Here is a 19,365-nt window from a genome sequence, read left to right as displayed (position 1 = left end):
GAGCCCCGTCGGCCGGGGGTGCCGCCCCCAGCCCCGGCCATCGCCTCCGCGCCGCCGCCGCCGCTCCGGGGCTGCTCCGCTCCCGCTCCCCCCAGCCCGCCGGGACGCATCCCCTCGGCAACGGCGGCTTCGCCCCGCAGGACCCCGGCGGAGGCGCCCTCCCCGGCAGGTGCGAGGCGCCGCGGAGCCGCCTGTCGGAAACCCGCACTGACTCGGCGGCTCGCGGGCCGCCCTCCCGTCCCAGCCTCGGGCTCGTCTCACGGAGCTGCCGGGCGCCGCCGCGGCCCCGGTATCGCGGCGGGGTGGGGGCGGCGCGGGTTCGGTGCCTGGCGGCGGTCAGGCACCTGGGCGGGCACCCATGGGCACCCGCGCGCTGCCGCGGTGGCGGCGCGGACGGACGGTCCGTGAGGGGCCGGGGCAGTGCGGGAGAGTCGGGCACGGGCCCGCCAGCCCCGGAGCGGGGCTGTGCCCGCAGAGCAGCCCGGGGAGCGCCGTGTGCTCTGCAGGCAGCCGGCGGAGTGGCGCGGTGTGGGTTTTATTGTGGTCCGTGACCATCCCTGTGCAGGGGACGTTCTGTCGCTGTCCCGAGCCCGGCTGCCGCGTGTCACTGAGGTGCCGTCCGTGTCTGTGCCCGGTGCCAGCCGTGTCCGTGCCCGCCTGAACCCCGGCGCTGGGAATCGCCCGGCGGGACGTGGCGTTGTGCTCCCAGTCCCAGCTCCGAGTCCCGCCCCGTGGCAGCAGCGCGGCGGTGCTCGGAGGGCTCAGGGCAGGGATTTGTTGCGCTCCGCTGATTTGTCTGCAGCAGCGGGAGGAAAGTGGTTCTGATACATGTAACAGCCACAGCACAGTCTCAGGGGTTTTCATTTAGGGGTTTCGCAAGTCTCTCACCATTTCTGCAGTTTTGCGTGTTGTTAAGGAGCTTTCTGTGTGTCGTTTGACAGCTCCTTCACACGCCAGGATACACAGCTCTTGTTCTGATTTCACCTCAACCCTTAAATAATGAACAAGCATGTTTGAATTTCTCACCGAAATTGCATTGGTGTTGTGTTTCTATACACTTCTATAACATGATGGTACTGCCTTCTTTCCCACTTGTTTTTTTCCAGTTCAGATAGTTAAATAAGTAGTTGCCACAGTAAAGAAAACATATATAATTTTCCAGATCTTTCAGATTAGTTTTGACTGGCAGAAGGAGTTTGGCCTTTTTCTGTCAGTGAAGTGGCAAGATCTGCATGTCTCCTTTCTATCTCTGAGATCTTCTTTAGGTATGTGATTGTAGTGAGGGGGTCCCTAACGTGAGAAGGACATGGATCTGTTAGAGTCCCTTCCAGGGGCTGGCCAGGGACTTTGGACAAGGGCATGGATGACAGGACAAGGGGGAATGGCTTCCAACTGGCAGAGTTTAAATGAGGTATTGAGGAGAAATTCTTCCCTGTGAGGGTGGTGTGGCCCTGGCACAGGCTGCCCAGAGAAGCTGGGATGATGTCTGTGCCCATGGCAGGGGTTGGAACCAGGTGATCTTGAAGATTCCTTCCAACCCAACCCATCCTGTGATTCTCTGGTTGTAGTCAGGAACTTCCTGAGACCATACTCACTTTTTAAAATGTGACATAGTTTTATGTGTCATAAAACTGACAGAGGGAAACACTCACTGCCTTGGACACTGAAGCTGTTGTGACACTCCTGGTGATAGTGTGCTGTGCCTCATGGAAGAATGCACTGACAGTGACTGCTGTATTTTTTTCTTGCAGATTTGCAGGAACCTTATGCTAATAAAATAAGAACAGAAAAATGACGTTAAGGAAAGGTATGTGTGTATGCTTGTCTGTTTTTTTTAATATCTTTTGTATCTGAGTTTCTCAGTTGTTCTCTGGTTATATTGATAAAGATTTTTCTTCTTAATTTTCAGTGAACATTTCCATCCTTATAGTGGCTGTTGTCATATTTCTGCTAGTTATTCATCATAACTTCATAAGCCTCAGTGACTTCTTGAGACGGGAATTGTCAGGTATGTTGGATTTTATTTTAATTTTAAAATATATATATATATATATTTAAGATTTGGTGGGGAAACACCTGCTCTGGCCAGACAGAACCTCTGACGTGGTTTGGGTGAATGGGAGAGGGAAGTTAATGAGGTTATAGGTGTGGCAGAGGGGACCAAAGGCAAGTGCAGACTACTGTAGCTCAGCCTTTTAATACCTTGTACTGTGTGTGAATATGTGTGGTTAAAAGTGCGCAGTTTTCTGTAAATATGGTGTTATTCTGTAAATATGGTGTTATTCTATTCATTAGCATCTCACATTCTCAAAAGCTGATGCTCTGAGTGTTTGATACTGGCTCACTGTAATCCAACCTCCGCTCAGACATCCAATAGTATAACAGAAATAATTGAAGTGTTGGGAATTTTAGTGTGGTAATAATAATATATAATAATAAAAACACATATGTCATTTTTACTCCACAGATCCAAGTCCCTTAGGACTCCAGCCTATAGATTTCATCCCTGCAGCTCCCCAGAGGCTGGCAGATGAGAGGAATGACAAGGAGATTCCTGTGGTCATTGCAGCCTCGGATGAGAGGCTGGGAGGTGCAATTGCAGCCATGAACAGCATTTACCAGAACACCAGAGCCAACGTGGTTTTCCACATTGTTACTTTGAATGATACTGTGGATCACCTGAGGTAATGATCTTTTCACTGGATTCCCACCTGTATTTCTGAGAGGAGAGCCAAGCTGCCTTTCCCTGGAGCTGCACTCCCCTGACTCCCAGTCCCAGCAGCTTTTTGACAGGGCTGCTGTGGGAGTCCCACCATTCCTCCTGGGCAGGTTTCAGGGATGGAAAAGAAACATCTTTTCCAATGGGCTTATGTCCAACCAGTGGGGGGTTTGTTGTAAAAGGTACTTCTACATTTCATTAAGCAATTCAAATGCTGGCAATCGTGTTTCTCCATTTTTGTAGATTGCTCTTTGATCCTCTTATTCTAATCCCCTTCTGTCCACACTGATGGTTTTGGGAAAGGCCTGTGCTAACAGGAATGTGTATTTCTGATAAAGCAAGAAGTGACCTCATACCTTTGCCATGTCCCAGGTGTGCAGGTGCTGACCCTGGACTGCCCCAGTGGCCACACAGGACAGCACTGATGGCAGCATCAATTACACCCCAGATGTGTTTGTAGGGCAGGGAAAGAGTGGCCACATCCAGATCTGTGTCACTGTTAGCTGGGTCTCCTGCTTTTCCCTTGATTTTGTGCCATTAACAAGATCTGTGCCTCTCTCCTGCTTGCAGGATGTGGCTGAGGATCCCTCCTCTGAAAAACATGAGGTACCGGATTCTGGATTTTGACCCTCGTGTCTTAGAAGGCAAAGTACAAGTGGATCCCCAAAAGGCAGACAAGTTCAAACCAGTGAGGATGATGCTGATTACTTTTTGCAATTAGTAGTTAATAACAATATATTTTGATGTTGGCTTTTGAACCCAACTGGAGATCAAAACCAAGTCTGTTATCATAGAAGCAATTTCTTGATAAAATCCCTAAATTTCAGTAAAATGAAGTATCTGGATAATGAGAGATGGATTTGAATATCTACATATGCATGCCTAGGATCATTTTTTGCTGCTAGCCACAGTGAAACACTGCAGCTGGCACGTCAAGCATGCCAACACCTCAGAGATGCTGCAGATCTATGTGGAGAAATAAGTAATTCTTATATAGACCAGTTTCAAAGTTAGTTTATCAATGCATACATTCATGGTAAACCAGGAATTGATGGAACTTATTTTAAATTGTAGGATATTGCTGCCAATTTTACTTCCTCTATAGATGTTGTCTTGGACATTAATGCCATAGATAAGTGCCAGAAAAATAAGTCAATTTCACATTTATTTGGACATTTTTTTCATTTAATTCTCCACTTCTCTTGCTTTGCTTTCCTCACAGTTAACTTTTGCAAGGTTCTACTTGCCCAGCTTTGTACCTCATGCAGAGAAGGTCATCTATGTGGATGATGATGTAATAGTGCAAGGTATGGGACCTTTGTTAGCTGCCACTGGCCTTATGCTGAGGTCAGTATCTTATCTCTCACAGAACTCAAACATTTCTGTACAAACTTTGTAAATATGAGTGAATTGAGTTAAACTGAATAGCTTTATCTGCTAACAATGGACTGAACAAAGCCTAACTTGGCACTTAGTCAGGATTGCTTTTGATTTTCCTGTGCTTGCTTCCATTTTCCAGGTGATATTGTTGAACTTTACAACACCCCATTGAAGCCTGGACATGCAGCTGCATTTTCAGATGACTGTGACTCAACCAGTAGTAAAGTTGCTGTCCGTGGAGCAGGCAATCAGGTTAGTTTTAGTCTTGTTCAGTGATAACAATACTGTAGATCTCAGGCTTTTGGGAATGCTCCAAATGCTGAAACCTAAACCTAAATGTGACTTTCCCTGCCCAAACCAGTTTTACAAATGGGACCTGCAGTTTCTGATCAGGCACAGTAAATTACCTGCAATTTTTGCTGTGCTTTACAATGAGAGCAGTTCTCATTGTGGAACAGCAGGAAGTCTGAGAACAATGAAGGGACAATTTTTCATTTCTGAATGTATAAAAAGTACTTTAGCTGAGACTGGTACCATATTAATTATATGGAATTATTAAGACTATGCAGCATTCCTTAAAAAATGTAGTCTACATAATCATATTTTTAAAATGTTACACCTCTTAAGCTTTCTTTCATTTTTAAGGAAGGGATATTTACTGTAACAACTTCAACTTACACCTGTCTGCTATGAGTTGTGCAGAATTTTTCTTTAGGAATTTCCCCATATATTTTAAGCTAATTTCTTCTCTCTTTCCCCCCCATCAGTACAATTACATTGGGTTTTTAGATTACAAGAAAGAAACCATCCGAAAGCTTGCCATGAAAGCCAACACCTGCTCTTTCAATCCTGGAGTTTTTGTTGCCAATCTGACTGAATGGAAATTACAGAACATCACTAAACAACTGGAGAAGTGGATGGCACTTAATGTGGTGTAAGTACCCCAGGCTAGGGCTGCCAGCAGCTCAGGGTTCTGCTGGAGGCATTTCCCTCTTGAACAGAGGGCTCTGTGTGTGTATCTCTGCTGCAAATGAATAATCAACTGATCAGCATCCTTTCCACTTCCAGAGAGGAGCTCTACAGTAAGACTCTGGCTGGCAGCATCACAACACCTCCCCTGCTAATTGTGTTTTACAAGCAGCATTCCAGTATTGATCCCATGTGGAACGTCCGACACCTCGGTACGTATGAAGTGTTTGTGATGCTGCTTCCCCAGGGGGTTTTTCCAGGGCTGCACCTGGACATCTTGTTGATGATGTAGCAAAAGGAGATTTTATTCCCCTAATCTGTCCTTTGCTCTTTAGGGAAAACAGCTTTGCAATTCCATCTTGGGGCTTGTGGGCCTGAGTCTTTCTCAAGCTGCTGGGGGTTAGTTCTTGAACTGACTTACTCAAAATTCTTTTAATTTTCCACAAATATATTGTATCTGATGGGATCAAAGGTGTTTCTTCCAAAACTTTTGAGAAGGGCAGACATTCATGTCTGTTCTAGTGATGAAACACCAGTGCTGGGAGAGCGTTTTCAGGTTATGTTTCTGATGAACAATACATAGGCTGCTGAATTCATCTGGGTGTTAATTGGATTTTAAAGAATTTGGAAGTTAAGGCAGTGTATGAAAATAGTCACAGAGAGATTAAAGAGACATTTAGTAGCACCTGATTGTTTTTCACTTTGCCCTTGTTTCTGCTTCCCCTATTACCTCCTTTCCCCATAAATGATAAGATTTCCTTTGTTAAATCCTTTGTTTTGAAATTAACATTTTGCACATTGGTGTTTTGGCTGCCTTTATTTCAAACATTAATGCTTCTTTTTCAATTGCAGGGTCTAGTGCTGGGAAAAGGTACTCTCCTCAGTTTGTGGAAGCTGCCAAGCTGCTCCACTGGAATGGACATTTCAAACCCTGGGGAAGAACAGCTTCCTATGCTGAAGTCTGGGAGAAGTGGTATCTCTCTGACCCTGCAGGCAAGTTCAACCTGATCCGCAGGCACTCGGAGGCCTATGAAGCAAAGTAGAGTCCATTTGAATAAATGATGACATTTTCTCAGGAACTTCTGGAGCCAAGCAGAATATTTTTCTTTAAGCCAAGTTGTATTACAGAGCCGACCCTGCCTTCTGGAGCACAAGGTGATGCACTTGTTCAGGTGCAGTTCTGAAATGCACAGGTCCAAAGGAGGCTCCTGTCACCTGTGTGACACACGATGCTACTCCAGCAGCACTACAGAAAACAAGGGAAGATCTCCACAAACGAGCACTTTTTTGTTTTGTCATTTCAGTTGCGTTCTCCTGCTCCTTACTACAAGTCTTCTAGCGGGGGATCATTTTGTCAATTACAGAAACAAAGTTTCTAAGAACAAGATACAAATCCAGCTGGTGCTTGCACCAGCAAATCTTGCACAGCAATGTACTCTAATTAAGAGCTGCCTGGGTTTTGTTGTTTGTTTTGTTTTGCTATCCTGTGAAATAATTCCCTCAACAACCCTTCCTTGCATGAAATATCCTCCCAACCATTTCTCTTTAAGTCTTTCTTACAGAATTCTGCAAAATTGAATCCTTTTTGAAAGATTAATCCTTTGAGTATTATTTCACTATGCAAAATGGTTTTAACTGCCAGTGAACACTAAACCAATTTTTTTGGAAAGTGATGGATGAAACTTTGTTCAAAAATAAAGCTAATTGTAACATGCTGACTCCAGCCTCAGGTAAATGGCAATCCAATTCCAGTCTTGATATAGGAAGTGTTTCCTTTGTGCACAGTAGCAAGTGATTAAAGCCAAAGTGAATTGATGTGGTCTTTGTGAAAGCAACCTAATTCTAAAATAGTACAAACTGCTTATTTGGGGGACCAGGCTGTATTAATTACAGATTAATTTTGTTATTGTTGAGTTTCTCATATCAAGTGAGCTACACTCTGCTATAGCTTTTCCTGGTGTGCCTTTCCCCATCTGGGAACTCATCAAATGAGAAGCCTGTGCCCTCTGCAGCCAGCTGCCCATCACCTGTGCTAAGGTAAGTTGGTTTGTTTTTTCTAGTTGTATTATTGAGTGATAGTTATTATCAGCTGCTATATCCCTGCAGCCACTGTGCCAACTACTCCATTTAACAGAGGTTTGCACTCAGGCTGGTGAAGAGCCCTTGGTGGAGGATGTTCAGACAAAAGGCTTTGTGTTCATCACAGCTGAGCCTGCCCGGTCTGAAACACAGGGCAGCAGAGGTAAAGGACTCCTTGACTGTGAATATGGTTTTAGTTCTGCTTGAAAAGGATTTCAAACTGCTGCTCTCATTGCAGTCACTGCCTGTAGATCTGATTCTGTCATGGATACCCTGATCTGGTTTGTTACCTATTGTTTCTTTTCCTGGGTTGTGACGAACCATTAGAACAAGAACCATTCTTGTCCTTGAAGCAGTTAGGAGTAATTAAGTAAATTCACTTATCAATTTTGAAAGATTTTACTTTGATTAGCTGACACCAATGCAATTCAGCTGAGCAAGCTGGGTTTTAGCAGCCTTAAAGGAACTGCCTGTTTGTGTATGCACCTGACATCTTTTTAAACTGCCCATAAGAATCTATGCCTCAGCAGACATTGAGGGAAAACACACCTATTTATCAAAGAACACAGAAATCATACTTTTCAGTTTTAGGAAGAAAACAGATGCACAGGAGATGTTTTGCAAAAATGTACTGAAAAGTCACTGTCTAAAGTCATGCTCTAAGGGTAAAGTCTTTGTAATCCTCTAGGAAAACAGATTTGTTGTTTGAACGTGGCTAGAATGAAACATTTATCAGTTATCTTTGAAAGACAAAGGGTTTATCCTCGAAAGGTACCTTATAAGGCAAAATGAACAGACTACCAGTCTATTAGGAATTTTTAAAATAGGCTTTAATATAGGAAATAAACTTCATGACAAAGCTGAATAACAGTTTCCTAGACCTGTATAAAATCTGGAACTATCCAGGGAGATGCACTATTATGTACATTATCTGACCCAGCAACAGCTGAGTCTGTGCAGCAGCTCTGGCTCTGCAGCATCCTCCAGCTTGTGCTGCAAGCCCAGTGTTCCTGACTGCTCTTTAAGCCAGCAGCAGCTCTCCAGAGAGTGCTTCCCACCTGGTTTGTTACACATAGTCTGTATTAAAATCATAGGCATCATCCTCATCTGCTGGTTTGTCTAAGCTGAAGGACAGTGATCTGGAACGTTCATTTCCTGAGAAGAGACAAACGTGTGTTAGTGAAACCAGTGCAAATCCTGGAGGTACCACAGCCCATCCCTGAGCCAGGGTTCTGAATACACACCTGCCCTCTGCTCCTTGGGATTTGTAGGATTTGTTTGGTGTTTTCCAGGCTTTGCTTTTCTGGTGACCTGAACTTGGCTTTCCTACAAGTCAGAGGTCAGACATTATTTTATCATTAATGAAATCTCCTATGCAAATGAAACCTAACAGAGCCTGGGGAAAGTGTGGATGGCCCCTTGTATAGCTGAGCCAAGTGACTCGGAACAATGTTGTTTCCTTAATTCAGGAGAAAAGGCCAATCTTACTGAAACCCTCATTTACCTCTTTGACATCATCATCATCATCATCATCTTCTTCCATATCATCTTCATCATCATCATCACTTTCTGTGAATTCCCCTTCCTCCTCTTCTTCATCTTCTTCCTCTTCTTCCTCCTCCTTGCTTGTTTCCATGTTTTTCCAGTTTGATCCTTCCTCTATCACTTTATTTTCCTCTATTGTCCCATTTGTCATTCCAGCTGACTGAAAAGCAATGCTGCTTGCTGGACTGGGGTGCTTTAAAGCTGCAGAAAACACAGCAAGTATCTGTTCAGTCCCTGTCATTCAGCACAGAGGTAATGCCCAGCCCCTAAGTGGGGACACTGCAGTTCTGTCCCCTCCCTGCCAGACAGGGCTCCCACACAGGGTTCTGCCATCAAGACAAGGAAATTCTCTGAGAAAAGCTTTCCCTGAGGCATTTACAGAAAACTGGTAAGAGCTGGAAAACCTGGATTTGAGTATAGGTAAGTTTACCTAAGTGAGTTTAGTTTAGATAGCAGGAAAGAATCCTTTCCTGTGAGGATGGTGAGGTCCTGGCACAGAGTTCCCAGAAATGTTCAAGGCCAAGCTGGAGGGGGCTCTGACTAATCTGGTCAGAGTGAAAGGTGGCCCTGCCCACAGCTGGGGGTTTGGAACAAGATGGACTTCAAGGCCCCTTCCAAGCCAGGCCAATCTGTGACTCTATGGTTAATGGTAGTCTATTACAGGAACAGTCCTACCTTGAACAGTGTTGCTGTTTTCTTGTTCTAGGTTATTTAAATTAAAGCCTTCCTGCATTTCAGCTATTTTTTGTTCTGTAAGATAGGGTGGTGGTTTCTGAGATCCTGGAGGTTGTGAGTAGTACTTTATTCTGGCTCTGAGAAAATAAAAAGCAGCATTAAAAAACAACTATTAAACCACTGTATTTAAAAGTAAAACCCAGAGCACAAAGCTCTCAAACTATAACTATTTAACAGCAGTTCAATAGATATTAAAATCTGACTCTGAAGTTGTCAACAGTATTAAGGGGGTAGCCCACTCCTGAGAGGAAAAAGCAATGGCATTTTGTCACCACAAATCACCTGCCTGTAAAAGCAGCTGAGTCACTTCAGCAAGGGAGATAATCACAGTCAATTACTGAATCGGAGTTACATTTATTCCTACCCTCAGAATATAGGAACCACCCTGAATTTCCACAGAAAGTTTGCCATATCCTTTCCTGTCCAGAAGAGGATAACATAGACTTGGTATGGAGAGGAAAGCACATTTCCATTACAGACACTGGCTGTGGAGTAATGTGCAACAGGCTTTGACTCTTCTTGTGTAACCTTCACTACTTCAGAAAATTATCTGTGGATGGCATCCTCTAAATCTGATGGACAATCCAGCTCTTTACCCAAGTGAAATGTGAGAAAGGAAGGGAAAAAAGCAGTCTCTCCTTTTTAAGTACTTTGCTGGACTCAGTGCTTCTGCTGTGCTGGATTAACAGTGAGAAAAAGGTGAGCAGCAGAGAGCAAAGTTCACAGCATACATACCCTGTCCAGTCATAAAGCACTAATTTAGCCATATTTTCTATGTCAGGAACACCTCCCTTTTTCAGCATGCCCCTCTTCTGAGCCAGTAGAGATAAAAACTCTTCAGGGTCCCTGAAATCTGGGATATTATAGTGCATCATTACCTAGGGCAAAAGAAAATGGCACATTCAGAAAGAGATGCTCATCCTTCTCATAGTTTTAGGAGTATAAAAGAGCAAATAAAGTTGGATAAAAGTGAGGACAGAGTAAGAGAAAAGCTGTTTTTCTCACACACGTGGGAGTAAACATTAGAAAGTAAAATGCCTACTTCATCAACAAACTCATCTGCCATTCAGGCAGACTCGTGGGTGTGCAGACACAGTGTAGGTGCACAGTTTGTGGTGATTGGGAGTGGGGCTGGCCCAGCATTATCCCCAGTGGGCACAGCTGTGAGCAGCAGGTGAGCAGCACTGACCAATGAGCCAGGGAGTGCCCAGGGGCACTGCCCAACCACCAAAGGGAGCAGAGGGCACACAGGGGCAGGGAATCAACAGGAGGGGATAAAAGGCTGGGCTGAAGAACAAGAAAGGCAGATGCTTGAAGCCTTCTGAAGAGGTGAGGTGTTACTGTGTGTGGGCTGAAGCTTGCTGAAGTTGTGTGGGGATACTCTGTATTGTGGCTGTCTCAAACACAACATGTGCTGCAACAGGACAGCACACTGGTCTGTGAAAACTCTTCTCAAAGAACTGAAAGGCAATTAGGCTTAGGTTAATTTGCTTGAAACAAGAGTGAAATCAGAGTTGGATCTGAGGTCTTCACTGTAACCTAGGCAGCATACAAGCAGTATCATCATTTTTCACTCTCTGATTGTGTGGTGATGAGGTCTTAAAAGCAATGCTCTTTACTCTGGCTGTCAGGATTGTGGCATGCTGTTCTGCCTTCTGCTTGTAAGGATGAAGGATCACCCTTGGCATTCCCACTTTGAATGCTTAGGAAAGCAGTTCAAAAACTATCAGCATTAGCTACAGTAAAATAACTTTCATTACTGGGCCTAAGAAACCTACAGAGAAGTCTGATGCAGTGAGAGACACAGAAAAAAGATGGAGCTCACCTGCTGCTTACTGCAGTGATTTATTATGGCATTTACTCCTTCAAGCACAACTGCTGAGTCTGATCCTTCAGGGTCTATGACACTTCTCAAGGCTAGAGCAAGGGCACTGTTAGAAGGATCTGCAATTATACTTGGACTGTCCAGCATCTTTGTCTGCTTATCAAGGTGCACAGCTTGCATGGACCTGTTCAGAGGAAAATGCACTGTGAGCAGATAATCAGTGAAGGACTGGTGATGGTGAGGGATGCAAGACACAAAGCTCAGTGTTGGATTGAATGTACTTCATACAGTCAGTTTCAATGTTTTGTCATCATGTGCTTTGTGTAGGATACACATTTAAACAAACAAAACATCAAGCTTATACATAAGTTTATCCCTTGTGTAGATAAGGGATACACAAGGAGAGAGCTTGCATCACACATAGCAATACCTTTCATCTTGCAGATTTTAATGTGCATTTAAAGCTGCACACTGGTGTGCTTTGCCCCTAATGGACTGAAACACAAACTCATGGTAACTGAAACACAACAAACAAGGAAAGGAACAGCTTTGATCAGGCTGAGCTTACTTGGTAACACCTCTTGTCAGGCCAACATTACAAGCACGTTTTCCTTTGAGACTGTTGATTATGCTGCTCTTTCCCACATTAGGGAAACCTGAGGAAAAATCACATAAATCCTTGTAAGTTAAATAAGAAAACAGCTTTTTAACACCCATCAAAACAGCTTCTACCAGTTATCTTTGCTAAGGTAAGCATCAGTGTGAGATCAGAGTTGGATCTGAAGTCTTCACAGAAATAAGACAAAGAATGTATCCTCATTTCTCACACTTGCAGGATTTGTAGTGCTGCATTCCATGGGATTTTTGGCAGGCATGAGGCAGGCAGTGCCAGCGGAACACATATCCTGCCTTCCTTGGGCTCCCACAGATCCCTGTGGAAGTGCACCATGGATCCCTGGCAGCTGAAGCACTACAACACTGGGAGCCTTGGATCAAAGAACAAAGCCTGGAAAGCTCACTAGCAAACCAGGTGTTAGCAGTTTTACTCAGTCCAGTAATACAGGATCCCAAAACTTTATGGGAGAAGAAAACTCCTCCTGTTTCTCCAAACACTTACCTACCACCCCAACCTGAATGGCTCTGTCTTGGGTCTTGCCATACCCTTGGAGAAGCTTCAAAAGGCATTTGCTTCCAAAATACTGAGAGGTTTCTGAGAAATCAACACGTGCATGTCTTTTTGTGACCTGTTCCTGCTACAGGAGTCAAAGGCAAAAAAACCCCATGGTCAGGAGCTATTAAGGAAGATAAAATATGGACACAGATTTATTCATCTACTGTAATTGCAGTGGTAAGAATTCCCCCACTGTACTGCAAAGCTCAGTCAAAGTGTAAAGGCACATCCATCAGTCCCAGAAGTGCAATCAAACCAGGGGAAAAGGAATTTTAAAGATGTTTCAACGTGTATGACTGCAAACACATGACCTCTTCATGGGACAGCCTGCAGTGCTCTTACCATAGTCTTGTCCTTCATCATTGTTGCTGACTTAAAAGCAACAGTTGGAAACTCTTTCTTCAAATAATTCAACCATTTCTCTACGTTGTCCTTTGGCACTAAATCTGGAAAGAAAAGCAGTTCTTTCACTCCTTAAATTGACCTTATCATGAGAAATACCCTGAGAATTCTAATATAAAGGACTGAGTGCATTCCCCAAAGGCCCACAGGGTATCTGCCTTAGCAGAGCACATCACAATTACATTTCTGGCCTCTGTATTAGATTTTTAATGCTGGGGTCTTGCTAGAAGACTTTGTATGGTACAGAATGATCTTCTGTGAAGGGTTACCCCACAATCCTTGCAAAGGCTACTTTACCACAAAGTTCCCTTTGCTCTTGCTGTTGCTCTTGGTATTTTATTTTCTTTACTTAGCTGCTGGTACTTGGTAATTTGCAGCCTTTTTAGTGAGCTCAGAGTTGGATCTCATGTCTTCAATGAAATGTCAGATTCCTTTAAAATCTTCATAGCTCACCTACCAAAGAACCACAGTGCCAGTAACACTGCGAGAAAACCTGTGTTTCTTACCAATTTTGTTCAGAACCAAGAGCAGCTTTTTGTTCCCTCCAGAAGAAGTGACAGCTTGCTCCAGCTGAGGACATCTGCAGCCCATTGGATCTCTGGCATCCAAAACCTCCAGAACCACATCTGAGGCCTCAAGTACCTGGGTCAGAAAAAAGACAAGACTTAAACACGACATTACAGACCAGATGACAATTCTGGTATAGCTGTGGCTTAGAAAAATAGTTGTTAATATTTTCTGTTGTAAAATCCCTTATTTAGTGTTCTAGTTTCTCACAGACAAACTTTGTGTTCTAAACAGTAATACAAAAAAAGGAAAATAACGTGTGGTCTTATTGCTGACTCTCACATAGTGATATAAAAATAGTTAAAGCATTTCACCTTCGTGAGTTCCCTGCAGAATGATTTCTTAGAATTTTTATTCAGCGGTTTTTTAGTCCTTCCTTTAGATTTGCCAGAGGATTCCTAAAGCAATAAAAACAAAAGGAAATTATTTAAATGAGAATTAGTGCCTAATATTTGTATGTACATTCAGCATGAAATTGTAACATGCTGCTTAAGAAGGTTCAGTTTCAGAATGACTTCTACAGGTTCAAGAAATCAAAATCATAGAGGACAGGACCCCTACCTGTCCCTCTGCTTTCTCCTTGATTGTGGCTGCATTCTTTTTAGCTTCCAGCTTCCTCTTCTTTTCATGTTCTTTCTGTCTGTTGAGCTTCTGCTTTTGTTTCAGTTCTTCAAGCTGATTGCAAACAAAACCCCAGGCCAGATAAGACATCTTTGAAAGTGGTAAGGAAGAATGTTCTTTCTCCCCATTGCTCACCCAAGCTCCTGAGCCAGTTCAGTTAGAAGTCCTGGCTATCCAAGTGACTCTGGGAATTCTTTTTTTTTTTTTTTTTGCATCCTACCCAGAGGCAGCCATGCATTAGCTTGATCCCAAAAGAGCAGCTCTGCAGCCTGCCCTACAGCTGACAAATGTCACATTAGTCCACCCTGCAGACAGCAGATCCCGATTTTCTGTGTAATCCCATAATGCCATGATTTAACTCCCAGCACTCTAATGGGACATTTCTGTATCCCAGCACCACAGGGAATTCTGACTGCATTAAAAATTACCCTTCCAGCGTGTTCCCGTGCACAGTGAGGAAACAAAAGTTAAAAATAAAAGAGCAAATCATTATGATTTGCTCATATTTCCAGCGTTGCATACTGTACAACGTTGGAAATAAATACATCATTTTTCCAAAGCACGAGTCCGCTGGGACCATCCACCATGACTGTTCCTCTGAGTGCTCACTTATGCACACAAAGCTTCCTCAAAGAGAGGGACGGTCGCGGTTTTTGCTCTATTTACCACAAACTGTGTTTTACCCTCTGCTTCCTCTGCTCCGCTTCCCGCAGAAGCTCCTCCTTAAACGGCGCCGCACTGGGAATTCCGGGATCCTTCTTGGGTTTTTTGTGTCCGCGTTTCTTGGCCTCTTTCCGGACTTTCCGGTGGTGTTCTCTGATCTGAAGCGGGCACAAGAAACCTCCTCAGCCCAAGGCCCGGAACCGCAGCGCGGCGGCCCCGGGACGGCCAAACGCGGCACCGGGGCCGGGCCTCACCTTCTTCTGGATCTTGTAGCGCTTGTGGCAGCTCAGCCTCTTGCTCGCCTTCCGCAGCTCTGCAAGGCACCGCGCCCGTCAGCGCCATTCACCGACACGCACATCCCCGCCACCGAGCTCCCGCCGCCGCTCCCCCGGTCCCCGATTCCCGCCCCCTCGATCGCCGCCGCTCGCTTGGCCACGGGCGGCCGCCACCCCCCGGTGCTGGGCCACCTCCCGCGCCCATCCAGGCCCATTCTGTCCCGTCCCCGCCCGTCCCGTCCCGGAGCCGCTCCCGGCGCTCACTCGGTCGCTTCATGGCGCCGCCACGTGCTCCCGCCGGCGGGCGCTGCCGTAAAGCGCGCCGGCGCTGCCCCGCCGGGGTGTCGCGCGGGCTCGGCGCGTTGGGCGGCCGGGCGCGCTTTGCGACAGCGGCGGCGGCGGCACCGGCGGTGTCGGGACGGGCGGTACCGGCGGGACGGGACGGGCCGTGCCGGGCGGACCCCGCGCACCCACCCCGGGTCGGCCGCGGCTGCGGGAGGCGGAGCGGAGCCGGCGGGGTGAGCGGCGCGGGCGGGGCGCGGGCCGGAGCTTGAAGGCCGCTGCCTCCCTTTGTGTGGCGGCGCCGCCCGAGCGCGGAGCGGCCGCGCCGGGCCCGGGGCGCCGAGCGCCGCCCGCCCCTGTCACCCGCCCCGGGCCGTGTCGCCGGGCCGGGTGCGCCTCAGCGCTTCCTTCCCGCCCCGTTCCCGCCGTGTTCCCCGTGCCGGCGCCGGGCCGGGCCCGCGGGGTGACAACGGCCGCTCCCGGGGCGGGCCCGGGCACAGCGGCGGGTCCTGCCCGCGGTGGCGGCAGCGCGGGGCGGGCCCGGGACACGGTCCGGAGCCGGGAAAGGGCTTCCCTTTTGTTTCCTGCCGGGGATAACCCCTCAGCTCCCGGGCTGGGGCTCCGCCGCCTCGGGGCAATCACACATTCGGTGTCTTTGTTCCTTGTCCCGGTGTGGATAAAGCGATGGCTGTGTTGCCCCTCTCGCTTTTCCCCAGCTTTGCCCTTTCACCGTGCCTGGTCGCTGCCAGCCCCCTCTTCCCATCCCATGGCAGCTTTCAGTGCGATTGGTAACCGGGGGAGATTCCGGCTGCGTTTCCCTCCCCTGTTCCCTTGGCTAAATTTACCGTGTTTCGTGTTTCTGGTGAAACGTGGGAGATCCTGATGGCAATACATACTACCCGTGGTATCTATTGGTTTTTAGCTCTTTGCCAGGAGGCAGAAAATGAACCTCTAGAGTGCTAGGATGTTTTATTTTAAGTATGTGATGTCCGACGTTTGTAAAACCTGTTGGTGTGGGGAGATTGGAGTGACACTTGTGGTCCTTCTGTACAGCTTTTGAGAGAGACAGCCTTCCTTTATCCGTTGTGTATATCAGTGTACCTGTGAATTAGTAATTCCTTGCTGTGGTTTTGTGACATTTTTCTGGCTGGTGAGGGAATTACCGAGGAGATGCTCAAGCTCCTGTTGCATTGGAGGTGCTCATTGATAGCAGTGGAGATTGTTGGTGTGACTGTTGTGAGCCAGCAGTGCAATTGCAGAAGCAGCCCAGGGAGAGAGGTTCTGCAGTAAAACTGTGTTTCTGTGCACAGCTGAGCTCTCTGTGCTTGGGAGTGTGGCAGTTTAGGGAGAAGTTTGTGTTTTGGAGCCTCACCTTCAGTGAGTGTTACATCAGCAGGTCTCTCACTGAGTGTTTGTGATGTTGTCTAGACAGATCAGTGTTTTGCATGGTTATTAGAGGAGAAAAACGTGTTTTGGAGGCTGTGTGTGAGTGGTGAGGGTATTTTGATCACAGCAGCGTCAGAGTATGACTGAGAGCCACATCAATGTGCCTAGAACAGTGGACATCAGCAGCTGATGTGCAGCCTGCAGGCAGGTGCTGGCAGGGAGGTTCCCAGATCTTTATTTCAGGATGGGACTGGACTGAGTGTGCTCTTGGGTTCCCGGTTGAAGCAGAATTATTGATTCTGGTGGTCCCTTCTGCCCTTCTTCCACAACCCAGGGCTTGTGTTTCCCAGCATGTGCCTGGTGCAGCCTCTCCAGACTGTAGCCCTCAGATGGAAGTTGAAAGCAGTGCCAAGGCTTGAGGCTGTTGTCAGTTACCAAAATGAATTGCCTGCTGATAAACCACAGGGCTTCTCTGCATGTCATGTTATGAAAATGTCCAGAGTGCTGAACAGGAAGAGAACCTCTCTGGGGTTTCATTGAAGGCAGGAGTTGGAAGAACTACAGAGAAGCAAACATTTTGCCATAAAATGGTTCTGTATATTTCACATGGAATTTCTGTGAAAATAATCAGGCTTGGAGACTGCACAGAAATTGAAACTGTTTTTTTAGTGTATGGCTGCATATTTAGTGCTTACTTCTGAATATAAAGATCTACTCTGAAGAGTGTTGGAGGTGCATCTTCTTAGAGTTTATTAAGTGTTTGTTGACCTTAAGATTATGTTGTTATAAGCACTTTTCTGCTTTGCATTCTGTAACTTACAGCTTTCTGGTTTGTACTCTCAGGTCAGGTATCACTTCTGTTTACTTTCTGCTCTGCTTGATGAATCATTCTCTAGCAAGTGGCTGTGAAATCTGTAATGCATATTCAGGAACATTAGAGAAATGTATTTTTACTGTGACAATGACAGAAGTGTCTAGCATTCTGTGTACAAAATTACTTTGTAGAGTTTCTGCTGGGCTAAAAAAAGTTGCCTTCTGTTTCTTGCTTTTTTTCCCTGTCACTGTAATTATCCACTTTATTCTTTGATTTTATTCTTTATCTACCTACTCTGAATTTTCTTTTCTCTCTCTCTCCTTTTTCTTGTCTTCCAGTTGTGGCTGTACTAACACCATTACTGGTTTGGCACTCTTAGAGTGTCTCCTTCTCGCAGTATCTGTGCTTGCCCGTCAGACACTATGAGGAGATTGGCTTTTCGAGGTGCTGGTTCTACTCTGGTAAATCTGGTAAATTATTGATTGTGTCTCCATCCCTCTGCCTTGGCCTTTTGCTTTTCTTTTTCCTAACTGTTAATTATTCCTCCCTTATTCATCTCACGTGTGTGCCTGCAGTTATCTCTGTCTCTAACAAAAATGCTTTAATTCAGTTATATTGTGCTGCCATACCTTGTCAATCATCTGAGTGCCTCCTAAAAGAAGTCCCTGGGTTTGGTTGGAAAATGGGGATAGGGATGGATGCATCTGTTCTGTCCTGAGCCTTTGAGATGGCCCCAAATAAAGATACTTTTCTGATGCTGTCACTGGAAGTTGGGAAAGAGCCAACAACTTGTTCCATAAGTTACCATAGTTGTTGGATGGTGGTTATTCATTTGTCACTGCTTGTGTTGGTAAATGCAAAACTGACCAAAAGAGGAGGGGGCTTTCCCTGCTTCTCCATGGTTGAGCCATTCATCCCACACAGAAAGTGGGAGTGGGAGGTCCCATGGTGATCCAGACCTTCTTTTCACTTGAATGTAACACAAGGTATTCTGTCGCCCTTTTCATTTGTAATTTGTTTTGGTTGGTTGTTTTTTTTTCTTTGTTGGTTTGTTTTTTGCGGTTTTTTAGTTTGACATGGAATGAAGAGCTTTTGCACCAGAACTGAGCATGTGTCTCTGTACAGCTTTTTTGTTGAAAACAGTGGTTTTTGCTTAGTTGTTGTGCATGTGATGGGGTATGAAAATATGGAGTTTAAGAATATATTCTGTGAAGAGTTGCCAATTCAGTGTGAGCTTGGGGGTTTCTGACCTTGCTGTCATTGATGATTATAAAACTGCAGGAGCATTTTGATTTCCCTTTACCATTGGGAATTTCCACCAAGTTGGAGTTTACAGAAATAGCATTTGGCAAACGTATCATGTGAAGCTTTGCTAGCTCTGTGGGTAGCTCTGAGCAGAGGGTGTGGATGCAATGCCAGGGCTTTAAGAAGGTTTCTGTTCATTATAGAAGAAGTTGGATTCCATGGGTTCCAAGAGGCGAAGAGCTACCTCTCCTTCCAGCAGCGTCAGCGGCGGCGACTTCGACGACGCCCATCACTCCACCAATGTTCCAGGCCCCAGCAGGAAGAGGAGGAGACTTTCCAACCTCCCAACTGTAGATCCTGTTAGTACCTTCTTACTGATGGCACCTTTTTTCTTGGGGATGCTGTATCCCTGTGTGGATTATGCTGGACTGTAAAATTAATGACCTTATGTTGCACATGTACACTGGTCCTGAAACTGTTCCTGCCTTGGCTGAGCTCTGTTTAGCACCTCATTCATCTTTGGCTTTGCCTTGGTCCTGGCTCACCACTTTCATGTTTTTCTTTGCTGTTTTGATTTTGCTGCTTTTCTCTTTTTGCTGACAATTTTAGCAGATGGAAGGATAGTGGAGAATGAGCTGAAATCATAATGTGCAGAAGTAGAGAGCTTTGTCTTAATAGCAAATGCAG

General features: G+C 45.9%; 3 protein-coding genes and 4 non-coding genes across 38 annotated transcripts in view; 2 read left to right on the top strand and 5 right to left on the bottom strand.

Annotated features, from left to right (window-relative positions):
- Nucleotides 1–7: 7 nt before the first annotated feature.
- On the top strand, nt 8–6,786 carry GLT8D1 (glycosyltransferase 8 domain containing 1). Of its 3 annotated transcripts, XM_074550022.1 has the most exons (11): nt 8–169; nt 1,172–1,265; nt 1,752–1,807; nt 1,910–2,008; nt 2,468–2,684; nt 3,290–3,407; nt 3,942–4,026; nt 4,239–4,351; nt 4,867–5,033; nt 5,168–5,280; nt 5,921–6,786. In XM_074550022.1, the coding sequence occupies exons 3-11, from the start codon at nt 1,792–1,794 to the stop codon at nt 6,109–6,111; spliced, it is 1,119 nt and encodes a 372-aa protein (XP_074406123.1). In that variant the 5' UTR covers nt 8–169; nt 1,172–1,265; nt 1,752–1,791; the 3' UTR covers nt 6,112–6,786. The 3 variants fall into 3 exon arrangements, with proteins under 3 accessions (XP_074406123.1, XP_074406122.1, XP_074406124.1); XM_074550021.1 differs by lacking the exon at nt 1,172–1,265; XM_074550023.1 differs by lacking the exons at nt 8–169; nt 1,172–1,265 and adding an exon at nt 217–289.
- Nucleotides 6,186–15,291, bottom strand: GNL3 (G protein nucleolar 3). The gene is made up of 15 exons (XM_005485503.4): nt 15,216–15,291; nt 14,931–14,989; nt 14,697–14,834; nt 13,954–14,067; nt 13,707–13,790; nt 13,332–13,467; nt 12,766–12,869; nt 12,370–12,505; nt 11,821–11,908; nt 11,253–11,436; nt 10,163–10,305; nt 9,368–9,504; nt 8,652–8,893; nt 8,392–8,473; nt 6,186–8,302 (listed from the first exon to the last, which is right to left on the bottom strand). The coding sequence occupies exons 1-15, from the start codon at nt 15,226–15,228 to the stop codon at nt 8,214–8,216; spliced, it is 1,749 nt and encodes a 582-aa protein (XP_005485560.2). The 5' UTR covers nt 15,229–15,291; the 3' UTR covers nt 6,186–8,213.
- On the bottom strand, nt 10,923–10,999 carry LOC113459089 (small nucleolar RNA SNORD19). The gene has a single exon (XR_003379957.1). It is a non-coding gene; the product is annotated as a small nucleolar RNA SNORD19 (small nucleolar RNA).
- LOC113459090 (small nucleolar RNA SNORD69) lies at nt 11,503–11,578 on the bottom strand. The gene has a single exon (XR_003379958.1). It is a non-coding gene; the product is annotated as a small nucleolar RNA SNORD69 (small nucleolar RNA).
- Nucleotides 12,007–12,077, bottom strand: LOC113459088 (small nucleolar RNA SNORD19). Its single transcript, XR_003379956.1, has one exon. It is a non-coding gene; the product is annotated as a small nucleolar RNA SNORD19 (small nucleolar RNA).
- On the bottom strand, nt 13,204–13,276 carry LOC113459087 (small nucleolar RNA SNORD19). The gene has a single exon (XR_003379955.1). It is a non-coding gene; the product is annotated as a small nucleolar RNA SNORD19 (small nucleolar RNA).
- The window catches only part of PBRM1 (polybromo 1), a 54,948-nt gene continuing 50,333 nt past the window's right edge, over nt 14,751–19,365 (top strand). For 15 of the 30 annotated variants that reach the window (XM_074550011.1, XM_074550015.1, XM_074549993.1 and 12 more), the window contains exons 1-4: nt 14,751–14,834; nt 14,931–14,989; nt 15,216–15,469; nt 18,882–19,037. In XM_074550011.1, coding sequence (XP_074406112.1) covers nt 15,227–15,469; nt 18,882–19,037 — 399 coding nt within the window. In that variant the 5' untranslated portion in view covers nt 14,751–14,834; nt 14,931–14,989; nt 15,216–15,226. Of the gene's footprint in view, nt 14,835–14,930; nt 14,990–15,215; nt 15,470–17,771; nt 17,904–18,881; nt 19,038–19,365 lie in introns of those variants that run through there. The other 15 variants (XM_026792439.2, XM_074550003.1, XM_074550008.1 and 12 more) reach the window with 5 other exon arrangements.

This window comes from Zonotrichia albicollis, chromosome 12, assembly GCF_047830755.1.
Source record: "Zonotrichia albicollis isolate bZonAlb1 chromosome 12, bZonAlb1.hap1, whole genome shotgun sequence".
NCBI classification, from domain to species: domain Eukaryota; kingdom Metazoa; phylum Chordata; class Aves; order Passeriformes; family Passerellidae; genus Zonotrichia; species Zonotrichia albicollis.
This window is presented reverse-complemented; position numbering and strand designations above follow the sequence as displayed.

Coding starts and splice junctions, on each gene's coding strand:
- GNL3 (XM_005485503.4), bottom strand. Junction 14,835..14,930: donor GCTACAAGATCCAGAAGAAG/GTGAGGCCCGGC, acceptor TGCCCGCTTCAG/ATCAGAGAACACCACCGGAA. Junction 10,306..11,252: donor ATCACTGCAGTAAGCAGCAG/GTGAGCTCCATC, acceptor CTTTTGCCCTAG/GTAATGATGCACTATAATAT.
- GLT8D1 (XM_074550021.1), top strand. Junction 4,027..4,238: donor TGATGATGTAATAGTGCAAG/GTATGGGACCTT, acceptor TCCATTTTCCAG/GTGATATTGTTGAACTTTAC. Junction 5,034..5,167: donor TGGATGGCACTTAATGTGGT/GTAAGTACCCCA, acceptor TTCCACTTCCAG/AGAGGAGCTCTACAGTAAGA.